Source organism: Patiria miniata, unplaced genomic scaffold, assembly GCF_015706575.1.
Source record: "Patiria miniata isolate m_02_andy unplaced genomic scaffold, ASM1570657v1 HiC_scaffold_8, whole genome shotgun sequence".
In the NCBI taxonomy this organism is placed as follows: domain Eukaryota; kingdom Metazoa; phylum Echinodermata; class Asteroidea; order Valvatida; family Asterinidae; genus Patiria; species Patiria miniata.
The window spans coordinates 10,501,779-10,525,341 of record NW_024037075.1 but is presented as its reverse complement, the minus strand read 5'-3'; the positions used below and the strand labels follow the sequence as shown (position 1 = coordinate 10,525,341).

The 23,563-nt window shown below is 37.8% G+C and overlaps 1 protein-coding gene and 1 long non-coding RNA gene across 3 annotated transcripts in view; both read right to left on the bottom strand.

Moving 5' to 3' along the window:
• Nucleotides 1-23,563, bottom strand: part of LOC119719439 (integrin alpha-8-like) — a 73,131-nt gene that overhangs the window by 37,650 nt on the left and 11,918 nt on the right. The window contains exons 2-4 of one of the 2 annotated variants that reach the window (XM_038188895.1): nt 8,431-8,561; nt 6,933-7,030; nt 5,971-6,106 (exon numbers count right to left, since the gene is read on the bottom strand). In XM_038188895.1, coding sequence (XP_038044823.1) covers nt 5,971-6,106; nt 6,933-7,030; nt 8,431-8,561 — 365 coding nt within the window. Of the gene's footprint in view, nt 1-5,970; nt 6,107-6,932; nt 7,031-8,430; nt 8,562-23,563 lie in introns of those variants that run through there. The other variant, XM_038188896.1, reaches the window with a different exon arrangement.
• LOC119719441 lies at nt 9,273-13,836 on the bottom strand. Its single transcript, XR_005269935.1, has 4 exons — nt 13,175-13,836; nt 11,861-12,000; nt 11,023-11,105; nt 9,273-10,464 (listed from the first exon to the last, which is right to left on the bottom strand). It is a non-coding gene; the product is annotated as an uncharacterized LOC119719441 (long non-coding RNA).

Below are 23,563 nucleotides of genomic sequence, written 5' to 3'. Positions count from 1 at the left end.
CAGGCGAAATTTGATTCCTTATGTTGTAATGTAGAATTTTATTACTGATTTATTTTCTTTGGCGGGGGTGGGGGGGTGGGTGGTTGGTTTTGGGCTGAACATTTCTTTCTATTGAAGTACCCAAAAGATATGTGATGATAATTTTCCTAAATGGCCACAAATATGTCTAGATCTGTCTAAAGTTAGGTATTTGTAATTCGCAAACCAAAAATATGTTCATTTTGTTAAAAAACAGTTATTTTCTAGCCATGATTAGATTTCAGTCTTAGTAAAAAAAAGTGGAGTTTTTTTTTTCTTTTTAAAGAAACGTAACAACTGACCAGTTCTAATCAAACTTCACATTTTATTGTTAGTTCTTTTTCGTTTCTTGCATGTACGTACCGGTATGTGTACCACAGATTCCTGCTGCTACGGCGCAGTCTTCACGAACATTGTCTACAGAATCCGAGAAACATGGCATTTCACGCAAGACCTTTTCAGGCTATGCACTCGTGACGTTATTGGCCTTTAAGGAAAAGACAGGAGGAAAAAAACAAAAACAACAACGCACGAGAGGGAGCAGATGATCCTCCCCCCCCCCCCCTTCCCTTGAGTATTTTCTCAAGGAAGTAACGGCCCAACGAGCATCTACGCACACTCGATCGGCCAAGCGGTCAAGGATACGCCGTGATGCGTTGGGAGTTGGGGGTAGGAAGATGGGGGGGGGGGGGAACAGAAGGTCTTCTTAAGACCTCAACCGATCTGTGCCGACACAAAACACATGGTTTGCCGCTTGCAAAGACTAATAATATCAAGTCCGATTCATGAAATGAAGGGAAACGAAATGCGCTGACGCGGAGCGTTATTACTTGAGGTAAATATGAAGGCTGCGGCTTTGTAAGGAGGAAGCTTTCATTACTCCGGCTCGGAGTGATCGACTTTTGAGCACTTTCCACGTATCATGCCTGGAATGTATAATGAGAAACACGCTCATGCAAAAAAAAAAAAAAAAAAAGGACACCGTTCATAAAACAACATATTTCTGTCCTCATTTTGCATTCAGTTCATGGCACTTTGTCGATTTCACAGGGCACTTGCAGACACACGTAGAAAAACAAGTGGCGTCAAATTCTTGTAAAAATAAAGCTTTCAGCAGATTCAAAAGAGGTCAACTTGGTGCAGTGATGTGTTTAAATCACTGCTGAAAACTGTTTTTAGTTTGAGGAGTTTTCACTGAAATCAATCAAAGATGTCAAATGAGTAATTTACAATGTGTATTGGATATTAGTATTTGCATGGCATACATTGTCTCCTGTGTTAAAAAAAGTTCTCAGGAAAAAAAAAGAAAAAACATGAAACCAAAACAGAAACATAGATATTGTTCTGCCTAATTGAGCTGGTCACGTTCATGTTCACGGTATGGTTGATTAACCCTATTAACCTTCCAAATCCTCCAAAATCATCTTTGCAAAACGGAGGATTTTGCAGGATTGAGGCTATATGGCAAAAATGTGTGGCTGAGCATGGAGGACGCACTGTGTCAAGGTCTCGGGGCCAGACCTTGTGTTTTTTATGCTCAGCTGTGCATAAATTTAGGTACTTGAAACCTCCGCACTGCTCAAGGATGTCACTGGCTCTGCCTCAACATATTGACAGTGATTGCTGGAGGATTTTGCCAGATTGAGGCAGTGGTCACCCCTCCAAGGACCACATTCAAGAAATAAAGGAGGATTTTGCAGCATTCAGGCTGGATGCAATTTTACATGGAGGCAGTTGGAGGATTTTGCAGGATTGAGGTTACATCCTAGCAAAAATGCCTGGGGAGTTAGGGTTGTAAAGATGTGTACTGATATTGTTATTTGCATGGCATTCATTGTATCCTGTGTTTAAAAAGTTCTCAGGGGGAAAAAACATGAAACCAAAACAGAAACATAGATATTGTTCTACCTTGTCCAGCTGCTCACATTCATGGTCACGGTATGGTTGATTAATCCATTTATTGTACTGCCCTGTCTATTACTCCTTATACCGCCCCAAACTGCCTCAGCTCTCAATAGTTTTATGGATACAGGGACAATAAATACAATGTAATACAATTTAATACAAAGGCTAAAGGGTCAGAAATGTGCAATAAAAATGGACAGCATTCTCAGTCAGTTCAGGATATCAATTTTATTATGAAAAATCCACATAAAGTTTTACGGTTGTCCCAATCCCAAGAAAGCATGTAATTTTCTGCACATCAACGGAGAAAGAAACCTGCAGTAAACTTTGCTGCATACGATTCAAAGTTTGGCATGCAATGCACACACACGCACCGGTAGCCACAGCCGCCACAGCTAACCGCAAACCGGACACTTTATCCCACCTGACAGCTACCCAAGTGTCTTGTTTTCCAATTTTAATCATTCATGAAGAAGTTCGAATTCAGGTTCCCCGAACCACAGAAGAAAAAAGAAGGGAAAAAAAAACACAGTGCAGGGAAAACTATACTCTCTCCTTAAAATAGCTACATGATGGCTTGCATTTTTATCGCAGGGAAAACATGACCACTGTGGCCCACTTGTTTTGGAGCACACTAGAGCCGGGTGTCGGCTAGAAGTGGCACTCAACAATGTTTTATACATCACATTATTATTGATGAGCATGTAAACAGCATGCAACACATTTCCTTTCTTTCAGTATCTGCGCCAGGGTAGTGAAAACCTTGAATGTTACAAACAGTGATCCTTCAAAACTGGAAAAAAATACCTGACCATCTGACATCTTTTCCTATTAAATCTCTTGTGCAACTTTCTGTGCAGATTTAAATAGTTTTTTTTCTCCAACATAAAACTATTTTACTGAAAAATTTACAAGGCACAGTAAACTGCAAAGCAGATTTTTCATTTTTTTTCATCTGAAATTGACAAACTTTTCTCAACTTTTTACCATTTTTTTAGCAAAACAGTTTCAAATTTTTGTTGAAAGTTTTAACAAATTTCAAAATATGTTCTAAACAGTTCCTCTTCAAATTCAGTTCAAGATCGTGCCTATCAAAATTGCAAAATTCGTCACAGAGAATTTATCTGCAGTAATTTTGATCTTTTTTAAATAAAATTTAAACTTTTTTTTAAACTCAATCACGGGAAGGACTTAACGTAAGTACGTAACTTTAAAAAAACAAAAAAAAGGACTTGGAAAGATAAAGATGCTGAAATTTTGTAACAGGACAGAAATGATGCAAATGAGTAGACTCCATCTTTCGACATTGATCTAAAATGTCGTCTGGTGATTTAAAAGTCTTAAATTGCAAAACCATCTTTTTTTTCTCCCTTTTCTGAAGAGTCTCAGATCCGGAAGAAAAACTGTTGAAAGAAATGCTGGTCTCCAAGGCGCCACACTGTTCCTCAGAGTCGTATTTCATGGAGGAAAAGTCGTGCTTTAGTCTGTTACTGTAGAAAGCACCGCACGGTTTAGCCTCTTCTCTTGTCAGCTCTCAACTACATGTACGTCAAATGAAATGCATTTTTATCTCATCTAAAACCCACTTTAATACTGCACTTAATAAATCAATAAATTGGGGATATATTTTGGGGGTAAGCTCCAGGATCTAGGCCGCACAGGAACCAAGTTACAATTTGACAAATAAATTTTGGACTGATTTCTATCTAGCTTGCCTGTTGTGGCAAGCATGATCACGTACACAGGCAGGTTGGTTTATAGTATTGTTCCTACATGTACACATGTACATAAATAGTCTCGCTAGCTGCACCGTAAATTGAAAAAATCAATTAAGCCGGGTCTCGACCCCCCCGCGGGCATCACTGTCAGATACCGGGCAATGTCAGTTTCATCAAGTAATTACCGGCTTATACGCGGGACGTTTCGATAATCAGGCGGGATGCCCGTGATGGTCATAAACATAAACAAAAGCGCTCGCAGTCAATCTTCCCAGTGTGCCGCGCGCGCTGCGTTTATTGTAAGAATCGCAGATGAAATATGCGTGGAGACGGGTGGTGAGAGGAACAAGTGAATAACCGCAAGGGACAGAAAGACGGGGGAAAAAAACAAAACTTGAGATGTAAGAATCCTGACGGTAAATTAGCTCGTTAATCACGACCGTGTCGGAAAGAAAATTTCAGGTTTAAGGTTTCAGCACATGATTACGATAGTACGTGTAGATTATTTGTACAGTTGTAGGGATGTGCTCGGTATATTGTCATTTTGTCCCCCGTTTTTTTGTGTACATGCTCAACATTTTTTGTCACTTTGCAACTGATGTATCTAACAAGTCATTGCATGAGGCCATTTTTTTTATATTTTTAATCCTTGTGTCCAGTTTCTTTCTCAGTTGCTTTGTATTTAAATAAGAAAAGTCATATGTTATAGGTTTCTCTTTCTGTTCAGCACTTCAAGACAAACTAGATGTGGTTGTAACTGAACAACCACAGAGCTGTTCCCAATTTGTTTTTATTGTCTTTTGGATAGTAGAAAATAATGTAAATATTTTTTCAAAAATCTCTTACTTTTAAAATTGAAATTATTATCTTACATAATTGCACTTCTGGTAAAAACCCGGAAGTAATGGTCACATGACCTTGACATACACATTTTCATTTATAACACTTCCCTGTCTATAAACAATTTATAGTCACATAAATATGTCATGAAATTGCATAAAACGTGGTTGTGTCGCGATGAATTAAGTCCCAGTTCTAAGAGCTAAGCACTATCTGTTCCATTATGCTAGTGTTTGTTTGAAAAGATTAAAGTTTTCTAAACATATGTAGCTGGAGTTACCTAGCCCTAAATTTTATCATTGGGTTGTCATTTAGGGCTGGAAGACATTTTTCACGCGAACCAGCAGAGTTGGCAGGTCCAAAAAAAAAGGGAAAAAAAAAACTTTTATAACGAAAACAATAGCTGTTCCCAATTGAAATTGGGAACAGCTTAAAAAAAAAAAAAAAAAAAAAAAAAGGAAAAAGAATTTTTTAAACGAAAACAAGAGCTGTTCCCATTTGAAATTGTGAACAGCTAAAAACAGATCTTACATCAATGCTACACACCATCGGACAGATCTGTGACATTTACAACTAAACAGGGAAAAAGAGGCAAGAAGAACACCCTCTAGTATCAATTTTCTTGTTTTTATTACCGCAAACTGTGAATTTCCGGCCGGGTTTAAACTTCCCTGTAACAAAATCTACATACACGGTATCATGAGACTATACGACAGTAAACATGCCTAACAGGGCCCTTTTCTGCTTAGAAAAACTTGTGAAATCTTCAGCCTTTGGACTTAACACGAATCACACCGCATTCCCCTGTGTTTCACAACTTGCAAACACCTTCCAGCTTTCGTTGGAGGCATAATGGAGGATTTCTAAAGGGAATTTCAACAGTGAGTTCACGGAAATGTAAACAAATTACAAGTAAGGCTCAGGACCATTGGGACGACAACATTTACCAGGTAAAAAGAACTTTTTGTTCAGCTGAGCCACAGGGCCCGAAAGTGCAGTACGATGACGGTGAGAACTTCATGGATTTTTAAAGCCATTATGATCAGCAATTTTATAGTGATTTTGCAATGTTTTAAATTTAAAATTACAATATTTCAACGCTTGGATGAAAACAACGGGCATCTTTTGCATACAGTAAAACGTCACTGTAACGAACATGATGGGGTCTGTAAAAAACGTTCCGTGGTTGTCCGTTATAGTGATTGTGCATTAAAATAGAATTTAATATTTTTTTTTTAAACAAAGGGGATGTTCGTCAAAGGCAAATGTTCATTATAGCGGCATTCGTTATAGCGGCGTTTTACAGTACACCTTTCATTTCACTGAAGTTGAGAAGCTGTTTTGCATAATTTTCTTTTCTTCAAAGTTTTAGAAAATAGATCTTTTTAATATTCAGGGAGTATAAAACCAAAGGAAACTGGCAGAACTGCTTAAATTGATACAAAGGAAAACCAATATCGGTAAACATGAAGGCTATACATGTACTTACTATCGGTTGTCCTGCAGGGCGCATACTCGTCAAACTCTGAAAAGTTGTTTTCGCTGACGTAGCAGTGACCCACTGGTTCCCTCTCTTCGTCCTTCATTTCTGCTGTGAAGAACCACGTGTACCGGGGAGCGCAGGCCTGATGTATAGGTTGTTGATATCGAAGGGGATGGGCGGGGGGAGAAAGATGAGGTCGGGGGGGGGGTTCAAAATGGAATCAAAATTGGTTAATAATCCCAGTTGATGGCAAAGAAAGGAGAGAAAAAAGGGAGAATTATAAACTATTCTATGGCCTCTGTGCGCTAAAAAGAGAGGGCGCTTTTGTACCAATTTCAAGAGCCCAATGGACGAAGCACACCACAAGCACGTACTAGTTCGCGCTCGTGTAGCGCAAACTCAGCAGGACCAATTTTATTCTGAACGTGCACAAAGCCATATAGCGTCTTTGCGTCAGCGTCAGGCGTCGTCAGCAATGCGTTCCAATGTCTCTTCCCGTGGTCTCCCCCAACTCTCCCATTCTTACCGTTGAGGGGGTACTTGTGCACAGAGCCCATAGACCCCAGCTTATTAAAAGCGCACTCACTGAGGACGTCTGTGTTCCTCTGTGATACGTATGAGTACACACTTTGAACCTTCGTTGTCATTGAATTTCAATAACAAAACAGATTCTCAGTGACGGCACTCGGCCCAGGGGGTTTATAAACTGCGTGAGTACAAGCCTCAAGACAACTGGGCCCAATTTCACGGTGCTGCTAAGCACACAAATTTGCTTCTAAAGCACAAAAAAAGTCTGGCTTATAAAAGCAGGTTACCAGCCAGAACTCCAAGTGGTTTTCATGCTAAGCAAACTACAGCTTAATACTAATCACGAGCAATATACATCACATGGAGTTTTGGCTGGTAACCTGCTTTTATAAGCCAGACTTTTTTGGTGCTAAGCAAATTTTTGTGCTTAGCATACTCACCACCACGCGACCATCTGGACCGGCGCTTTTCAGCGACGCGCCAAACCACTGGTGTGATTTGTCAGCGACTTGATCTCCCCTCGCATCGACTGTGTGACCTACAAACAAACAGACACCCTTCAACTTGACGTTCGTGTTTAAGTGTGCTTACAACTTGGGCTGTCCACTGGGAAAAATGACGGTCCGATTGTTTATTTATAATAGTTTTACAAGGTGTTCACATATATCTGTCCACGTTCACATAGAACCGCGGTGTAAAATGGTAGTGTGAGAAGAAGAAAAATGTTCTGAAGTAATTTTATGAGCAATTTGTTCAGTTCAATACCTTGTGAGAACAATATTCAGACACTGCCAAGTACGCATAAAATTATGTCATAAAAGGACAAAACCTCACTCTAATATTAAAAAGTTATTTACCTGCCTAATAGTCTATTTGTACACATCATTACAGCATAGCTATAACAATATTTATATAAGACTGATCAAATGTGGGATGGGATTTTCCCCGATGTCCTGCATTGTCAAAACCACCAAATTCCCCCAGGATATTTATGAGGGAAATTTTCTCATTTGTAATTAGACAATAAATCCTAAAATATTTTTTTTTGTTTTTAAATGGCAGCAACTTAAAGCCACGACTACAGATTTCCAACCGCAACCAAGCACAATCTCACCCACGCACGGACCGGTTAGTCAATTTCATCACAGTTCATAATTCTGTTTTTAGCAACGACAGCCAACGCCAATGTTTTTTCAGGGAACCAACCTCGCCAAGAGCGTGTTGTTTTTTTTGTACATGTATGACCCATTTAGTTCGAAGAATTGAATGGCTTTCTTCCATAAAAGAACTGCTTGTGTACACAAGGACTTGACAATTGTGGAGTCAGGGCGAAGAAAAAGAGGAAAAGACAAATGAAGAAAAGAAATATATAGCTCAAGGTCAACAAAGGTCACACAATTTGCTTGTCTGGAATTCAGATTTATAAATAGGAATTCAATTCCATTGAGTTGCCATAAAAAGAAAATATGTGGCAAGGTTTCAGTGTAACCAGATGTACATGTAGAGTGGAACGAATCCAACAAAAATTAAATTCCATTGAAAAAAAAAAAGGAATTTAATATTTACATACGCTTCTTTAAAATACACAGTTTTCTCTCATTTTTTAAAATAAATATATATATGTATTTTTTCAGCTGCCTGTATCAAAAATAAACAATTCTTGATGAAAAGGAAATGGCATGGGACCAAAAAAAAAAAAAAAAAGAGGGGAGAATTCCTACTTTTTTTTTCCTACTCAGTTTTTCAAGTCAACTTGTTTCGGTTTTGGCTGAATTGTACAAAAGTTTGAAAGATATACATCTCTTTGGGATGGGCATGGAGTAGAGGAGGCATACTTTTTAGGAGGAGGGAAAAATGGCGCTTGTGTTTGTTTTTGGAGGGGAGGGGGTTGGATTACAGGGGTGGGGCTTTAAGGAGAGATATTTACAGTGGTCTTACCTGTTAAATCAAAGGGTATCTGTTCGCAGTCTCCTGGGCTGTTGAGGGGTGCAACGGGGCATTTGTATACAGCACCCCCTTGGACGACATCAGGCTGTGGGGTCTGAGCTTTAGGAGCACCCACCAGTAACCTGAGGAAATAACAGAACGACAAGAAGAACTTCTGGAAACCCAGCTAACACATTTACGTTGTGACAACGTTGCAAAAAGGTCAGGTTTTCGTTGTTGCCACGTGAGGAAAATGACGTTGCGGCAACGTAAAAATGTTGACTCGCGTGCGCGTTGCTACAACGTTATCACGCAACGTTACAATGACGTTTCCTCAACGTAAACGCAACATACATCACAACTTTTTTTGGTCGTGATTGCACATGATTACCACCTTGACGCAACGTTATTTGCGACCAAATTGACACATAACAGCAACTTCTACGCACGTTTCTACAACCTTTTGGTGACATGATTACCACTTGATTAGCACGTTACTGCAACCTAATTTGGGACGTCACTGCAACTTACTGGACACGTTGATGCAACTTATTGTACACGTTAAAGCAACGTATTGGACACGTTTAAGCAACTTTATGGGCACGTTACTGCAACTTTATGGGGACGTTACTGCAACTTTATGAGGACATTGCTGCAACTTTGCGGGCACGTTATTGCAGCTAAATGGGACGTTTCTGCAACTTTAAAGACACGTTGCTGCAACTTTGTGGACACGTTACTACAACCTAATGGACATGCTGCTGCAACATGGTGGCCAACTTACTGCAGCCTACTGGGCATTTATGGAGAAATGTTTCTGAAAACGATAACAAAACAATTAAACATACATGTAATTCATGTTTCTCTAATTTTATTACAAAGAGTGTTCAGAAACAACAGCATGTAAAAACATTACTAAAATGCAATCACTAAAACGGTAAGTGTAATTAATACTCACTGCAATTATTTGGACACATCAACATGCACATTTTACTACAGGGTCCATTTCGTGAATGGTATACAATTAAAGTCTTTTACTTGAATCCACATTAAGGAATTCACGCCTTAGTGACTGGGCTGAGCTCTGACGATCGGTTCATACTTCAAGTGAAAGCAAATTTTGAAATGTTGACATCGAAACCATTTGACTCAAAATTGCCCAGAGTTAAATGTGGTTCACTCTTTTTTCCCCAGAATTTTTAGCGCTGGCGTTAATGATTGCCGTAACTTCACAAAGTGAATTGCCGTAACTTCACAGAGTATGAACCAACCTTTTAACAAGACAATAACGTTGTTACTGAGCAATTAGAAGATAGAGGGTCTGGTCGCCAATAATAAAGCCAGAGCCGGAATACAAGGGCTATTATCGTCGACCCACTAACCACTAACCGGTTTTATACATCACCTTCAGAGGGGTACCATATCACAATGTTACCCACACTAGAGAATACCTATTCATGTATTGGATCAATTCATGAAAAATACACAGTGCTATACGTAACGTACATTCAGGCAAAATAATGGTTTCAAATAGTATTTGAAAATTAGTATTTTCCACTGTCCGTGATGAGAAATATAGTATAGGAAGGCGACTTTCACATCGAACAAATAAAATAGATCAGACAACTTTTAATCTACTGAATCACATGCTTTTTAAATCTGTCCTCTATCTAGATCCTTCAATTTCTTTCTCTCCCATGGAACATCTTCAAAAGAAAACTCAAAGGAATTGTTTTGGTTTTTTTTTTGTAGCTACAGAGTCTATGAAAAAGAATTACACTTGAAAGGGATACTTGAATAACGTTTGTTCGTGAAGATATATTTGTATGCAGGGAACTTGCAAAAACCTGCATTTTAAAATATTGACATTTCAACATGATTTTCTTTGAATACCTCCATTAAGATTGGCTAATTGCCCAATCTATGTTTTAGCGTAACATTCATTTAATGGAACCTTTAACAGAAGATTATCCAGATGTAGAAGTAAGTGGATTCCTTGTTCAGCAAGGTTAATTGTCAATATGGCACTTCTCCAAAGACACGAATCTGACAAGAAAATAAGGAAAACAAAAAACAATGTATCAATTATTTAAACATTATGAACCATTTAATGTTTGCTGCCTCAGGCCTAAAACACTCACTACGTGTCACGCTGGCTCACCAGATGTGAAATTTAAAACTACATGTATATCCAGATAATGTCTGTCTTCTCAATACATGTACTTCAAGCAGAGCTGTGCCTGTGTTTCTACATGTACAATCTTTAACCCACAAGAGACAGGGATAAAATAAATGAGCCTCTTGTTTCAAGTTGACCCTGAAGTCAAGGATATTTCTCAAATTTAAAGGGTAACCAAAAACCCTGGTTGAGAGTTAAAGCGCAAGCCTGTTTTACGCATTTTTATGTAATCTAAACAACTTCATGTTCAAATGTATGTACGTAACGATCAAAATGTTGGTTCTTCCGCAAGTTTATGGTCTTGGTAGTAGGCATTGCATTAGGTCTATGGTGCTCGTTCAGAAGTGTATTTAAGGTGTTTGTCGCTGATACCTTTGGACCAATCAATTTAGTGACTGCGATGGTTAGTTTCTTAATACACGTACCTTGAATCTTGGCCCTTCTAGACAACCAAGCACAATCGGCTGCCATTTCTAAAAGTTCATGCGAAGTCATGTCATGCAGGTACCTGAATATAATACAGAAAATATTTGATTACCAAAGAGCTCAAGCTTTTTTAAAGTTATTCAAATTCCACACGAAACAGTTTCATTAAATATTAAGAAGAACCGTCCAGTTGCAGTTTTGATATGCGCATAATTATTTTATGCGAATACACACTGGGTACAGAGTGTTTATACGTCGGTGAAGGGCAAAACCTAATTTGATTCATAATTATTTTGATTAAAGATCCGTTGCCTACGCTACTTTCGAGTTTCACTTTGAAAGTTTATTTACTTTTTTTCAACTGCTATTTTCCTGCGAAATACAAGTTATTATTTTTGAAAGACATCTAACGATAAAAATTATAAACTTCATTGCATTTTTTCAAAACATAAAACCTACTAAAAAATTAATCAGCTCTCGCCGGGGAGGTTCACGCAAAATGTGTGGGTTTTTTTTGGTTATTTTTAGAGAGTATTGGGCACGCATCTTTTCTGGCGCATGACTCGACAAGAATGACTTTGTTAAGGCGGACGTGCTAGTATGAACATTTTGAGTTGGAAGGATTTGGATATGCGTGCAATGGGTTCACGGTCTTGAATTTTATAGTATAGATAAATTTCATGAATACATAAATTGAATTAATATAGGTGTCTGGTGAACGTCAGGTAATCACTTAACAAATTTCGACCAAGGTGTATTTTCAACACATTTTAAAAGTTAATTTCACCATCTTACAGAACATGTATATAGAAGGTCAGTGTATGTTGAATTACTTACAGCAACAACCTTGAAGAGATGTATGGGGTGGTTTTCAAAATAATTAGAAACTTCCTCCCTCGAAGACTGCTGAAGTTAAAAGTTTAAACATGCCACATCCTGCTGCCAGTGCACTCACGTATAGCATACATGTGTACTGCCTACCCAGTACCTGGAGAAAGTAACGATGTTTTTTAAGGTTGAGAAATATATAAAACTAATCAAGTTTTAACACAGTGTAAATATGATGTCCCCGTGCTCTTCAACCCACATAAATAATACAACTAGTCTACAAATGACCCTTTTTAGAAAAGGCTTTTATAGTTCGCGTATTTTTCATTGATCTTGTAACAGTGCTGACCTGGCCCTGAACTCTACTCCACACACTTTGGTCAAACTCCCATAAATCACGCCAAACCCTGGGAGCTATACGGCCCGAAAGCCCGGATTGAAACTGTATACACTTGTTATTGTACAAGCCAACGAAAGCCAGATGACCGTTTATACGTGTACGGTCCTGGTACGTGAACTTTAGGCCTGACCCTTGAGACTAAAATGCTAATGCGCGTTGCTATTACAACCGTACACTGTGTCTTTGAGCGGGAATTTTATAACGGACTGTTTATGCTCAAATTTGCTCTAGTTTTAGTTGAGAGAAAATCAACTCAGATATATAAATTAAGAGATACCCCAGGTAACAATTTCACGGTTGTTGGCTCGGGTATCATGGGTATCTCAATACAATATTTTTACATTTTAATTAATTCATCAATTTGAAGGAAAAAATACAAACATAGGCATATACTATAGTACACAAATCAAAAGTCTTCTCGATATAATGTATACACTTTTGCCATTTTTACCAATTGCTAAAACAATATCTGTTTTATGTAAAATTATAACTACCGAACAAATAACTTTCCAACCTAAAACGTTTTTAAAAAGGTCTAACATGAATTCGAGTAAATCTGATCCACATGTATAATATTTCCTTGGAATAATACCAAGATTTTATTATCAAATTGAAAACCAGATGACTTGAACGTTTCTTTCAGTGTATGATTTCCAAAACTGTTCGCATTGACGAGCCTCCAATCTCAATTGAGGCACATATTTTCACTCCTAATTAATCTACATTTATTCTGATCGAGTCTGAAGAACATTTTCAACAATTATTAAAAAAACCCAAAGATGATAGGCATAGGAAAATCTTCATTTTTTGACAGCGACTTTGTTCAAAAAGTTGTTTTACTTTAATTTGATCCTTTCATCAGATTTTTAGACAATGTGTTCGACACAAGAATGAAGTCAAGATACAGAAAATTTCATTCCTACCTTCTAAGAAATGCTGTAGTGAAAATAACTTGCTTGGCGACCATGGCTACTTCACATCAACTGGACGGCGAGTCGGCGACCGTTATAGTGAGCTGCTGCTGCTCGATTGCTGACTCGACTGAGCAGAGCAATTCAAATAAGCTATCACGCGGTCTGGACGTGGAATTTCTGCTGATGCGCATGCGCCATGGTAATATTTTCTTTGAGAACAGGAATCATATTTCTAGTTACGTTGGTGTGTGCAATAAAGTACATGTATACATTGAGTATTCAACAATGAATATGAGCGGGAAACAGTCGCGCTTTGACCACGATCTCATCCATCTTAGACCATTAGAAAAATATCTGGAAACATTATATTCCTACTACGACAAAACAAACATGATGATGTTCGAAATTTCATAAGTTACATTATTAATGCAAGGCGGCACCCAAATGTTAATTATTATCAAATAAAACATCATTAATTAAAACATATTATGTTCACTTCACATTCAGTAAATCGTAATCACAATGTTTTTGTCAATACCAAAACAGCATGGATCGTAACGCACAGCATAATTGCAACTTAAATTCAGTGTCAAAACACCTTTATAAAACGTTACAGCAACGTGAGCTCTCAACATAACACAACATGAAAATACCAAACTGCAATGTCACGACAACATGAAATTGACAACTTAACAACACCATTATGGTGAGACTTTTATGCAACGTCATCATAACGTCATGAGCACAGCAACGTGGTGTAAATTGTTATCTACAACGTCATGACAACGTGAGAATAACAACATACCAACAACGTTGTGAAAGTACCCACGTACAATGTTACAACAACGTCATGAATTTTACATCACTGCAACGTTTTGAAATACTAAACTACAACGTCGTGACAATGTGATTTTCACAACTGAAAAAAAACGTTATAAAATAATGTAGATGGAACGTTAACTCAACGTCATGATTATAACCTCACAGCAACGTTGTAAACATTCTAAATTACAACGTTCTGACAACGTAACATTGACAACTTAAAAACAACGTCATGAAAACACCTACATTTAACGTAACCACAACGTCATATTTATTACTTTAATACAACGATTGTGAAACGACCACCATACAACGTCAATACAATGTCATATGATGACTTTCGTACAACGTTGTACAAATTACCAATATACAACATTTTTACAACCAACAATTATACAGTCAAACGTTGTGTCAACGTTGCTTGAATGTCATCGTGACACGTTACCAAATGACAACATTTTCACAACTTTGCACAACGTTGTGGCAACGTGATGTGTTAGCTGGGAAACCTGTATGACAACATTGTCTTAATAACAGAAATATTGAAGGTTGTGACTACTGCCCCTTGAGTAAAAACCCTGACATTTTGGGAGGCCACTCTGTTGGTAGAACTCTGGTGCACAGCTTTAGAGGTCTCGGGTTCATATTCTGTTCCAGTCAGTTTCTTTGCTCCGCCCAATTTTGAAGAAAAAAAATAGTACAACATTGGAATGGGCTGGTACAATTTAAAAGTTGGGTTTTTTTTCAATAAATATAGTATAGGCTTGTTTGAAGTTAAAATCACAAATAAACACTGTAAGTTGTAAATTAGCTGAAGCTTATTATAAAGAACCATTTTTTTTTATCTGTTAACTCCGTACCCCTTTCCATGTTTAAAAATCTGCCAATGCAAAAGAAGTTTCCAATATGTATACACATTCATGTACCTGCAATTTTAAGTCTTATCTATTCCGGCAACTATACAAATACAAGGAGACAAGGAGACAAATATTGTAAGAAAATGTATTTTTAGTCCCAAGGACATTTTCTTTCTTTTTTTTAAACCATCTACATTGTCAAAATGTAGATGGGGAAAAAAATGGGGGAAATTGGTGTCATAAAAGGTTTCACAAAAGTTGCAAGGAAATTATTGCTGCATTTTATGCAACTCAAAAATCTCATTGCTTTTAAAGGCGGCCCTGAAGACAACACCAATTTGGTTACAGACTACCCCTCTCAAAATCCCGCCAGCACAAAGTCAACAATATCGGGGCCGGACAGTATCAGAATGTGATGGACGGATGTGACCCAATATTTTGACATGGAATTCGGTTACCAGTTAAAATATTTGCACAGTGGGTGCTGTTATCAGATTTCTGCCTACACGACCACCAGTTATAGTGGGAGCCACCTACTCGCTTACTAAGTACTACAAAAATGTAACGTGAAAATTGACTGTGGTTTACAGGACGATAGATACCAAAGTAAGAACGGCCACCAATGCAATATGCAACCGCAGGATGTTATTTACAAAACAGGTGTATACTTTAATTGTTATTTGAGGGTATTTTTAATTTCTGTTTATTATTTGGTTTGGGGTTGTTTCATGATGTGTCACTCTTTGTTTCCAAAGCAGGTATTGTGATGATCAACAATGGTGTTCTGAAAGGGAAGGTCAGGTGTATAAACACAGGAATGTGGTTTCTTGAACTCAAGGTTAATATAACACTATTGGGCAAATTTTGTACAGTACACGCACATGATGTACACGTGTACACATGTATTCTGTGTCTGTATTTTGAGCTAGATAACAATAGTACAGTACAGATTACAACACCTCACCCACAGATTCTGTATTGGCCGAGAGCGAGTCACTTGACATTCGCTATTTTTGCAATCTTGCTGTGGCCAAAAGTACTACACCCGTCGCAACCACTACGCTTAAAAACTGGTAGGCCTATTGTGTGCGAATTTATGTATACGGCATGGGTGTGCCGGTTCCAAGCGCTAGCGCTATAGAGCTGGGTTCAAACATTTTGTGAAGGGGTAGTTTGGAGAAGTGTAAATAAATTTTCAACTAATTTTGTATTCAAATACACTTTAATCGTATTTATTAAAGTTATATTAATCAGCTATCACTTAAACTCAAGCAGAATATGTGGGAGGGGTGTTATAAAACAAATATTGACTGCTTTATCTCGTGGTGTAGTAAAACTAGTCTCCCTCGGTGATCCAAAGAGCATACAAAAATAGAATGCTTCCACGATCACCTCGGGAGGCTAGTTTTACTACACCACTCGAAGCAGTCAATATTTGTATAATATACAATGTGCATGTACGGTACCATGGTACCATGTATATCGTCTCTCCATCAAAGTAAGAATTAAATACCATAGCCATAAATCCTTTTCATATGGGCTAGTATCTTCAGCCCTGTGGTCTCCCAACTCTCCATTCTAATACCGTTGAGGGGGTACTTGTGCACGGAGCGGAGCCCGTGCATTATAGTGACTTGGTCCTTCCTTTCTATAATCCTTTAAAAAATCCCCAAAAATCTTCTAATGGAGTTGGATTTCAGATGCATGTATCCTGCAGACCTTCAACTTGTTTGAGAGGCATAAGCCAGTCAATACACAGACCCTGATTTAGCCGCACAGTCCCCCACTAAGGTCTGCTTGCCATGTTCCGTGGGATTGATCGGAGTCCCATTGATCTGTGCACATTGATCCGCGAGTTCACAAGTATTTGTGACTGCAGGTAGAAATATACACGTACATGTACATGTACATGCATCTACATGTATGTGACATGCAAAAATGCACAGGCGTAGACATTGTACATTGTACATACCATAATGTGCTCCAAATTACAAATTTCTCCTCAACTTACACTTAGTCTTCTCTAATGTTTTTAATTTTAATTTTTTTGTAAACTTTAATTGAGGATATAGTCCTGTCCAATACATTGACAAAAACACCTGTTTTCTGCTCAGCCAATGCTGTCACTGAATAGGCCTAATGCATTGAGGAATTTTTTAATTACAAACAAATGTTGTAAACAGTTTTGATAGAAAGAAATCAATACTTCAAAGTACAAGTGAACACAAAAATTGTTCTCATGAAGGTACAATCCTTGTATTTTGCATAAAAACTTTATTTCCTAAATGTAAATATAACCCTACATTCTCAGTAAGTTAGTTGCTTTTTCCATTACCACTGCTAAAGGAGATATTCTTACTCCTTGCATCCAGGAATAAGAATGATTTATTCCTCCGTGCTTCGTTTATCGGCCTCATTATTTTTACAGATGACTGCCCCTAATATTGAACTTACACGCATGACATGAACTTTCCCACATTACCGTACTCTGTAGTTAGTGCCATTCCACTGCATTTACACATGTTCATGTATACAATGGACCTGTAGACAAAATTAACTTTTTTTTTTTTTTACTTTCAATGAAACAGATGAATTCAAAAACCACAACAAATTCCTTAATTGTTTATTCATTTACTCATAGTACATCAAATGAGGTCCACACAACAAAACACTCATTGTGCACGTACTCAAACTAATGGTTTGTTGGAAATCACTGACAGGAAGTTGTTGATCAATACTGAGGGGTTTTATTTCATTCGGCCCATTCTCCCTCGAGACTGAAAATTTCACTCAATTCCTCTGGTTTACCACTGAAACTGGACAAAAACATTTTTTTCAAGCAACGGACTGCTTGACAGAGTGCTTGTGTTTATGAGGGATGATGTCAAGTTGCTGGAGGGTGATTATGAGTAGTAGAGGGGCGGTATTGAGGCTGTTTATCAGTAAGTATGAGTGTGCAGACCGCAGAGTTCTCAACTTACATGTACACTTCTGGTCTGGAGTTCAGGCACATACATCATGAACCCTGTAAATGCTCCGCGCATATGTGGCCTATGAGTGTACAATAAGGTGTGCATACTACACAATGTCTACAGGGATGCATAGTTATGAGTTTGCCTTCATAGTGACCGTTTTAGCCGGTTTTCGGCTACCTTTGACAGATTTTTTGTTAAAAAAACGAGTTTGACAGAAAATTTGACAGAATGGATATTTTTGGCAGATTTCTGCAAAAAATGGTTATTTGACAGAAAAACAGCAAATTTGCAAAATAAAATAGTACATTTGTTTACAAAAGCTTCAATCTATTCAAACAAACCCTTGCAAAACAGGACAGGTTGCCCGGTCTAGGTGTTGAGGTTCCACTGGGAACCGGATTTCGTTGTGACCCAACCGCGTTTTGCCTGAAATTTACGCAATTTCATATTATCTTTGTGTGGCTATAGATTGTTTATGATGTAATTTGAACATTAATTAAGGCAATATTACAACATCTGCATGTGATTTAAAGTGTTTATAGTGTATTTCGAGTAATTCTGGGGAATTTGGCAGATTTTTGATAAATCGGACAGATTTTTGAAGTGCATTTAGCAGAATTTAGTCATGACCTTACGGTTACCCTGTTTGTCTTACACTTACAGTCACTATGTGGACATGTGAACAAAAGATGTCCACATAATGCAGGTTGTGTTGACGTTATCCTGCTGCCAGTGCACTCACGTATAGCATACATGTGTACTGCCTACCCAGTACCTGGAGAAAGTAACGATGTTTTTTAAGGTTGAGAAATATATAAAACTAATCAAGTTTTAACACAGTGTAAATATGATGTCCCCGTGCTCTTCAACCCACATAAATAATACAACTAGTCTACAAATGACCCTTTTTAGAAAAGGCTTTTATAGTTCGCGTATTTTTCATTGATCTTGTAACAGTGCTGACCTGGCCCTGAACTCTACTCCACACACTTTGGTCAAACTCCCATAAATCACGCCAAACCCTGGGAGCTATACGGCCCGAAAGCCCGGATTGAAACTGTATACACTTGTTATTGTACAAGCCAACGAAAGCCAGATGACCGTTTATACGTGTACGGTCCTGGTACGTGAACTTTAGGCCTGACCCTTGAGACTAAAATGCTAATGCGCGTTGCTATTACAACCGTACACTGTGTCTTTGAGCGGGAATTTTATAACGGACTGTTTATGCTCAAATTTGCTCTAGTTTTAGTTGAGAGAAAATCAACTCAGATATATAAATTAAGAGATACCCCAGGTAACAATTTCACGGTTGTTGGCTCGGGTATCATGGGTATCTCAATACAATATTTTTACATTTTAATTAATTCATCAATTTGAAGGAAAAAATACAAACATAGGCATATACTATAGTACACAAATCAAAAGTCTTCTCGATATAATGTATACACTTTTGCCATTTTTACCAATTGCTAAAACAATATCTGTTTTATGTAAAATTATAACTACCGAACAAATAACTTTCCAACCTAAAACGTTTTTAAAAAGGTCTAACATGAATTCGAGTAAATCTGATCCACATGTATAATATTTCCTTGGAATAATACCAAGATTTTATTATCAAATTGAAAACCAGATGACTTGAACGTTTCTTTCAGTGTATGATTTCCAAAACTGTTCGCATTGACGAGCCTCCAATCTCAATTGAGGCACATATTTTCACTCCTAATTAATCTACATTTATTCTGATCGAGTCTGAAGAACATTTTCAACAATTATTAAAAAAACCCAAAGATGATAGGCATAGGAAAATCTTCATTTTTTGACAGCGACTTTGTTCAAAAAGTTGTTTTACTTTAATTTGATCCTTTCATCAGATTTTTAGACAATGTGTTCGACACAAGAATGAAGTCAAGATACAGAAAATTTCATTCCTACCTTCTAAGAAATGCTGTAGTGAAAATAACTTGCTTGGCGACCATGGCTACTTCACATCAACTGGACGGCGAGTCGGCGACCGTTATAGTGAGCTGCTGCTGCTCGATTGCTGACTCGACTGAGCAGAGCAATTCAAATAAGCTATCACGCGGTCTGGACGTGGAATTTCTGCTGATGCGCATGCGCCATGGTAATATTTTCTTTGAGAACAGGAATCATATTTCTAGTTACGTTGGTGTGTGCAATAAAGTACATGTATACATTGAGTATTCAACAATGAATATGAGCGGGAAACAGTCGCGCTTTGACCACGATCTCATCCATCTTAGACCATTAGAAAAATATCTGGAAACATTATATTCCTACTACGACAAAACAAACATGATGATGTTCGAAATTTCATAAGTTACATTATTAATGCAAGGCGGCACCCAAATGTTAATTATTATCAAATAAAACATCATTAATTAAAACATATTATGTTCACTTCACATTCAGTAAATCGTAATCACAATGTTTTTGTCAATACCAAAACAGCATGGATCGTAACGCACAGCATAATTGCAACTTAAATTCAGTGTCAAAACACCTTTATAAAACGTTACAGCAACGTGAGCTCTCAACATAACACAACATGAAAATACCAAACTGCAATGTCACGACAACATGAAATTGACAACTTAACAACACCATTATGGTGAGACTTTTATGCAACGTCATCATAACGTCATGAGCACAGCAACGTGGTGTAAATTGTTATCTACAACGTCATGACAACGTGAGAATAACAACATACCAACAACGTTGTGAAAGTACCCACGTACAATGTTACAACAACGTCATGAATTTTACATCACTGCAACGTTTTGAAATACTAAACTACAACGTCGTGACAATGTGATTTTCACAACTGAAAAAAAACGTTATAAAATAATGTAGATGGAACGTTAACTCAACGTCATGATTATAACCTCACAGCAACGTTGTAAACATTCTAAATTACAACGTTCTGACAACGTAACATTGACAACTTAAAAACAACGTCATGAAAACACCTACATTTAACGTAACCACAACGTCATATTTATTACTTTAATACAACGATTGTGAAACGACCACCATACAACGTCAATACAATGTCATATGATGACTTTCGTACAACGTTGTACAAATTACCAATATACAACATTTTTACAACCAACAATTATACAGTCAAACGTTGTGTCAACGTTGCTTGAATGTCATCGTGACACGTTACCAAATGACAACATTTTCACAACTTTGCACAACGTTGTGGCAACGTGATGTGTTAGCTGGGAAACCTGTATGACAACATTGTCTTAATAACAGAAATATTGAAGGTTGTGACTACTGCCCCTTGAGTAAAAACCCTGACATTTTGGGAGGCCACTCTGTTGGTAGAACTCTGGTGCACAGCTTTAGAGGTCTCGGGTTCATATTCTGTTCCAGTCAGTTTCTTTGCTCCGCCCAATTTTGAAGAAAAAAAATAGTACAACATTGGAATGGGCTGGTACAATTTAAAAGTTGGGTTTTTTTTCAATAAATATAGTATAGGCTTGTTTGAAGTTAAAATCACAAATAAACACTGTAAGTTGTAAATTAGCTGAAGCTTATTATAAAGAACCATTTTTTTTTATCTGTTAACTCCGTACCCCTTTCCATGTTTAAAAATCTGCCAATGCAAAAGAAGTTTCCAATATGTATACACATTCATGTACCTGCAATTTTAAGTCTTATCTATTCCGGCAACTATACAAATACAAGGAGACAAGGAGACAAATATTGTAAGAAAATGTATTTTTAGTCCCAAGGACATTTTCTTTCTTTTTTTTAAACCATCTACATTGTCAAAATGTAGATGGGGAAAAAAATGGGGGAAATTGGTGTCATAAAAGGTTTCACAAAAGTTGCAAGGAAATTATTGCTGCATTTTATGCAACTCAAAAATCTCATTGCTTTTAAAGGCGGCCCTGAAGACAACACCAATTTGGTTACAGACTACCCCTCTCAAAATCCCGCCAGCACAAAGTCAACAATATCGGGGCCGGACAGTATCAGAATGTGATGGACGGATGTGACCCAATATTTTGACATGGAATTCGGTTACCAGTTAAAATATTTGCACAGTGGGTGCTGTTATCAGATTTCTGCCTACACGACCACCAGTTATAGTGGGAGCCACCTACTCGCTTACTAAGTACTACAAAAATGTAACGTGAAAATTGACTGTGGTTTACAGGACGATAGATACCAAAGTAAGAACGGCCACCAATGCAATATGCAACCGCAGGATGTTATTTACAAAACAGGTGTATACTTTAATTGTTATTTGAGGGTATTTTTAATTTCTGTTTATTATTTGGTTTGGGGTTGTTTCATGATGTGTCACTCTTTGTTTCCAAAGCAGGTATTGTGATGATCAACAATGGTGTTCTGAAAGGGAAGGTCAGGTGTATAAACACAGGAATGTGGTTTCTTGAACTCAAGGTTAATATAACACTATTGGGCAAATTTTGTACAGTACACGCACATGATGTACACGTGTACACATGTATTCTGTGTCTGTATTTTGAGCTAGATAACAATAGTACAGTACAGATTACAACACCTCACCCACAGATTCTGTATTGGCCGAGAGCGAGTCACTTGACATTCGCTATTTTTGCAATCTTGCTGTGGCCAAAAGTACTACACCCGTCGCAACCACTACGCTTAAAAACTGGTAGGCCTATTGTGTGCGAATTTATGTATACGGCATGGGTGTGCCGGTTCCAAGCGCTAGCGCTATAGAGCTGGGTTCAAACATTTTGTGAAGGGGTAGTTTGGAGAAGTGTAAATAAATTTTCAACTAATTTTGTATTCAAATACACTTTAATCGTATTTATTAAAGTTATATTAATCAGCTATCACTTAAACTCAAGCAGAATATGTGGGAGGGGTGTTATAAAACAAATATTGACTGCTTTATCTCGTGGTGTAGTAAAACTAGTCTCCCTCGGTGATCCAAAGAGCATACAAAAATAGAATGCTTCCACGATCACCTCGGGAGGCTAGTTTTACTACACCACTCGAAGCAGTCAATATTTGTATAATATACAATGTGCATGTACGGTACCATGGTACCATGTATATCGTCTCTCCATCAAAGTAAGAATTAAATACCATAGCCATAAATCCTTTTCATATGGGCTAGTATCTTCAGCCCTGTGGTCTCCCAACTCTCCATTCTAATACCGTTGAGGGGGTACTTGTGCACGGAGCGGAGCCCGTGCATTATAGTGACTTGGTCCTTCCTTTCTATAATCCTTTAAAAAATCCCCAAAAATCTTCTAATGGAGTTGGATTTCAGATGCATGTATCCTGCAGACCTTCAACTTGTTTGAGAGGCATAAGCCAGTCAATACACAGACCCTGATTTAGCCGCACAGTCCCCCACTAAGGTCTGCTTGCCATGTTCCGTGGGATTGATCGGAGTCCCATTGATCTGTGCACATTGATCCGCGAGTTCACAAGTATTTGTGACTGCAGGTAGAAATATACACGTACATGTACATGTACATGCATCTACATGTATGTGACATGCAAAAATGCACAGGCGTAGACATTGTACATTGTACATACCATAATGTGCTCCAAATTACAAATTTCTCCTCAACTTACACTTAGTCTTCTCTAATGTTTTTAATTTTAATTTTTTTGTAAACTTTAATTGAGGATATAGTCCTGTCCAATACATTGACAAAAACACCTGTTTTCTGCTCAGCCAATGCTGTCACTGAATAGGC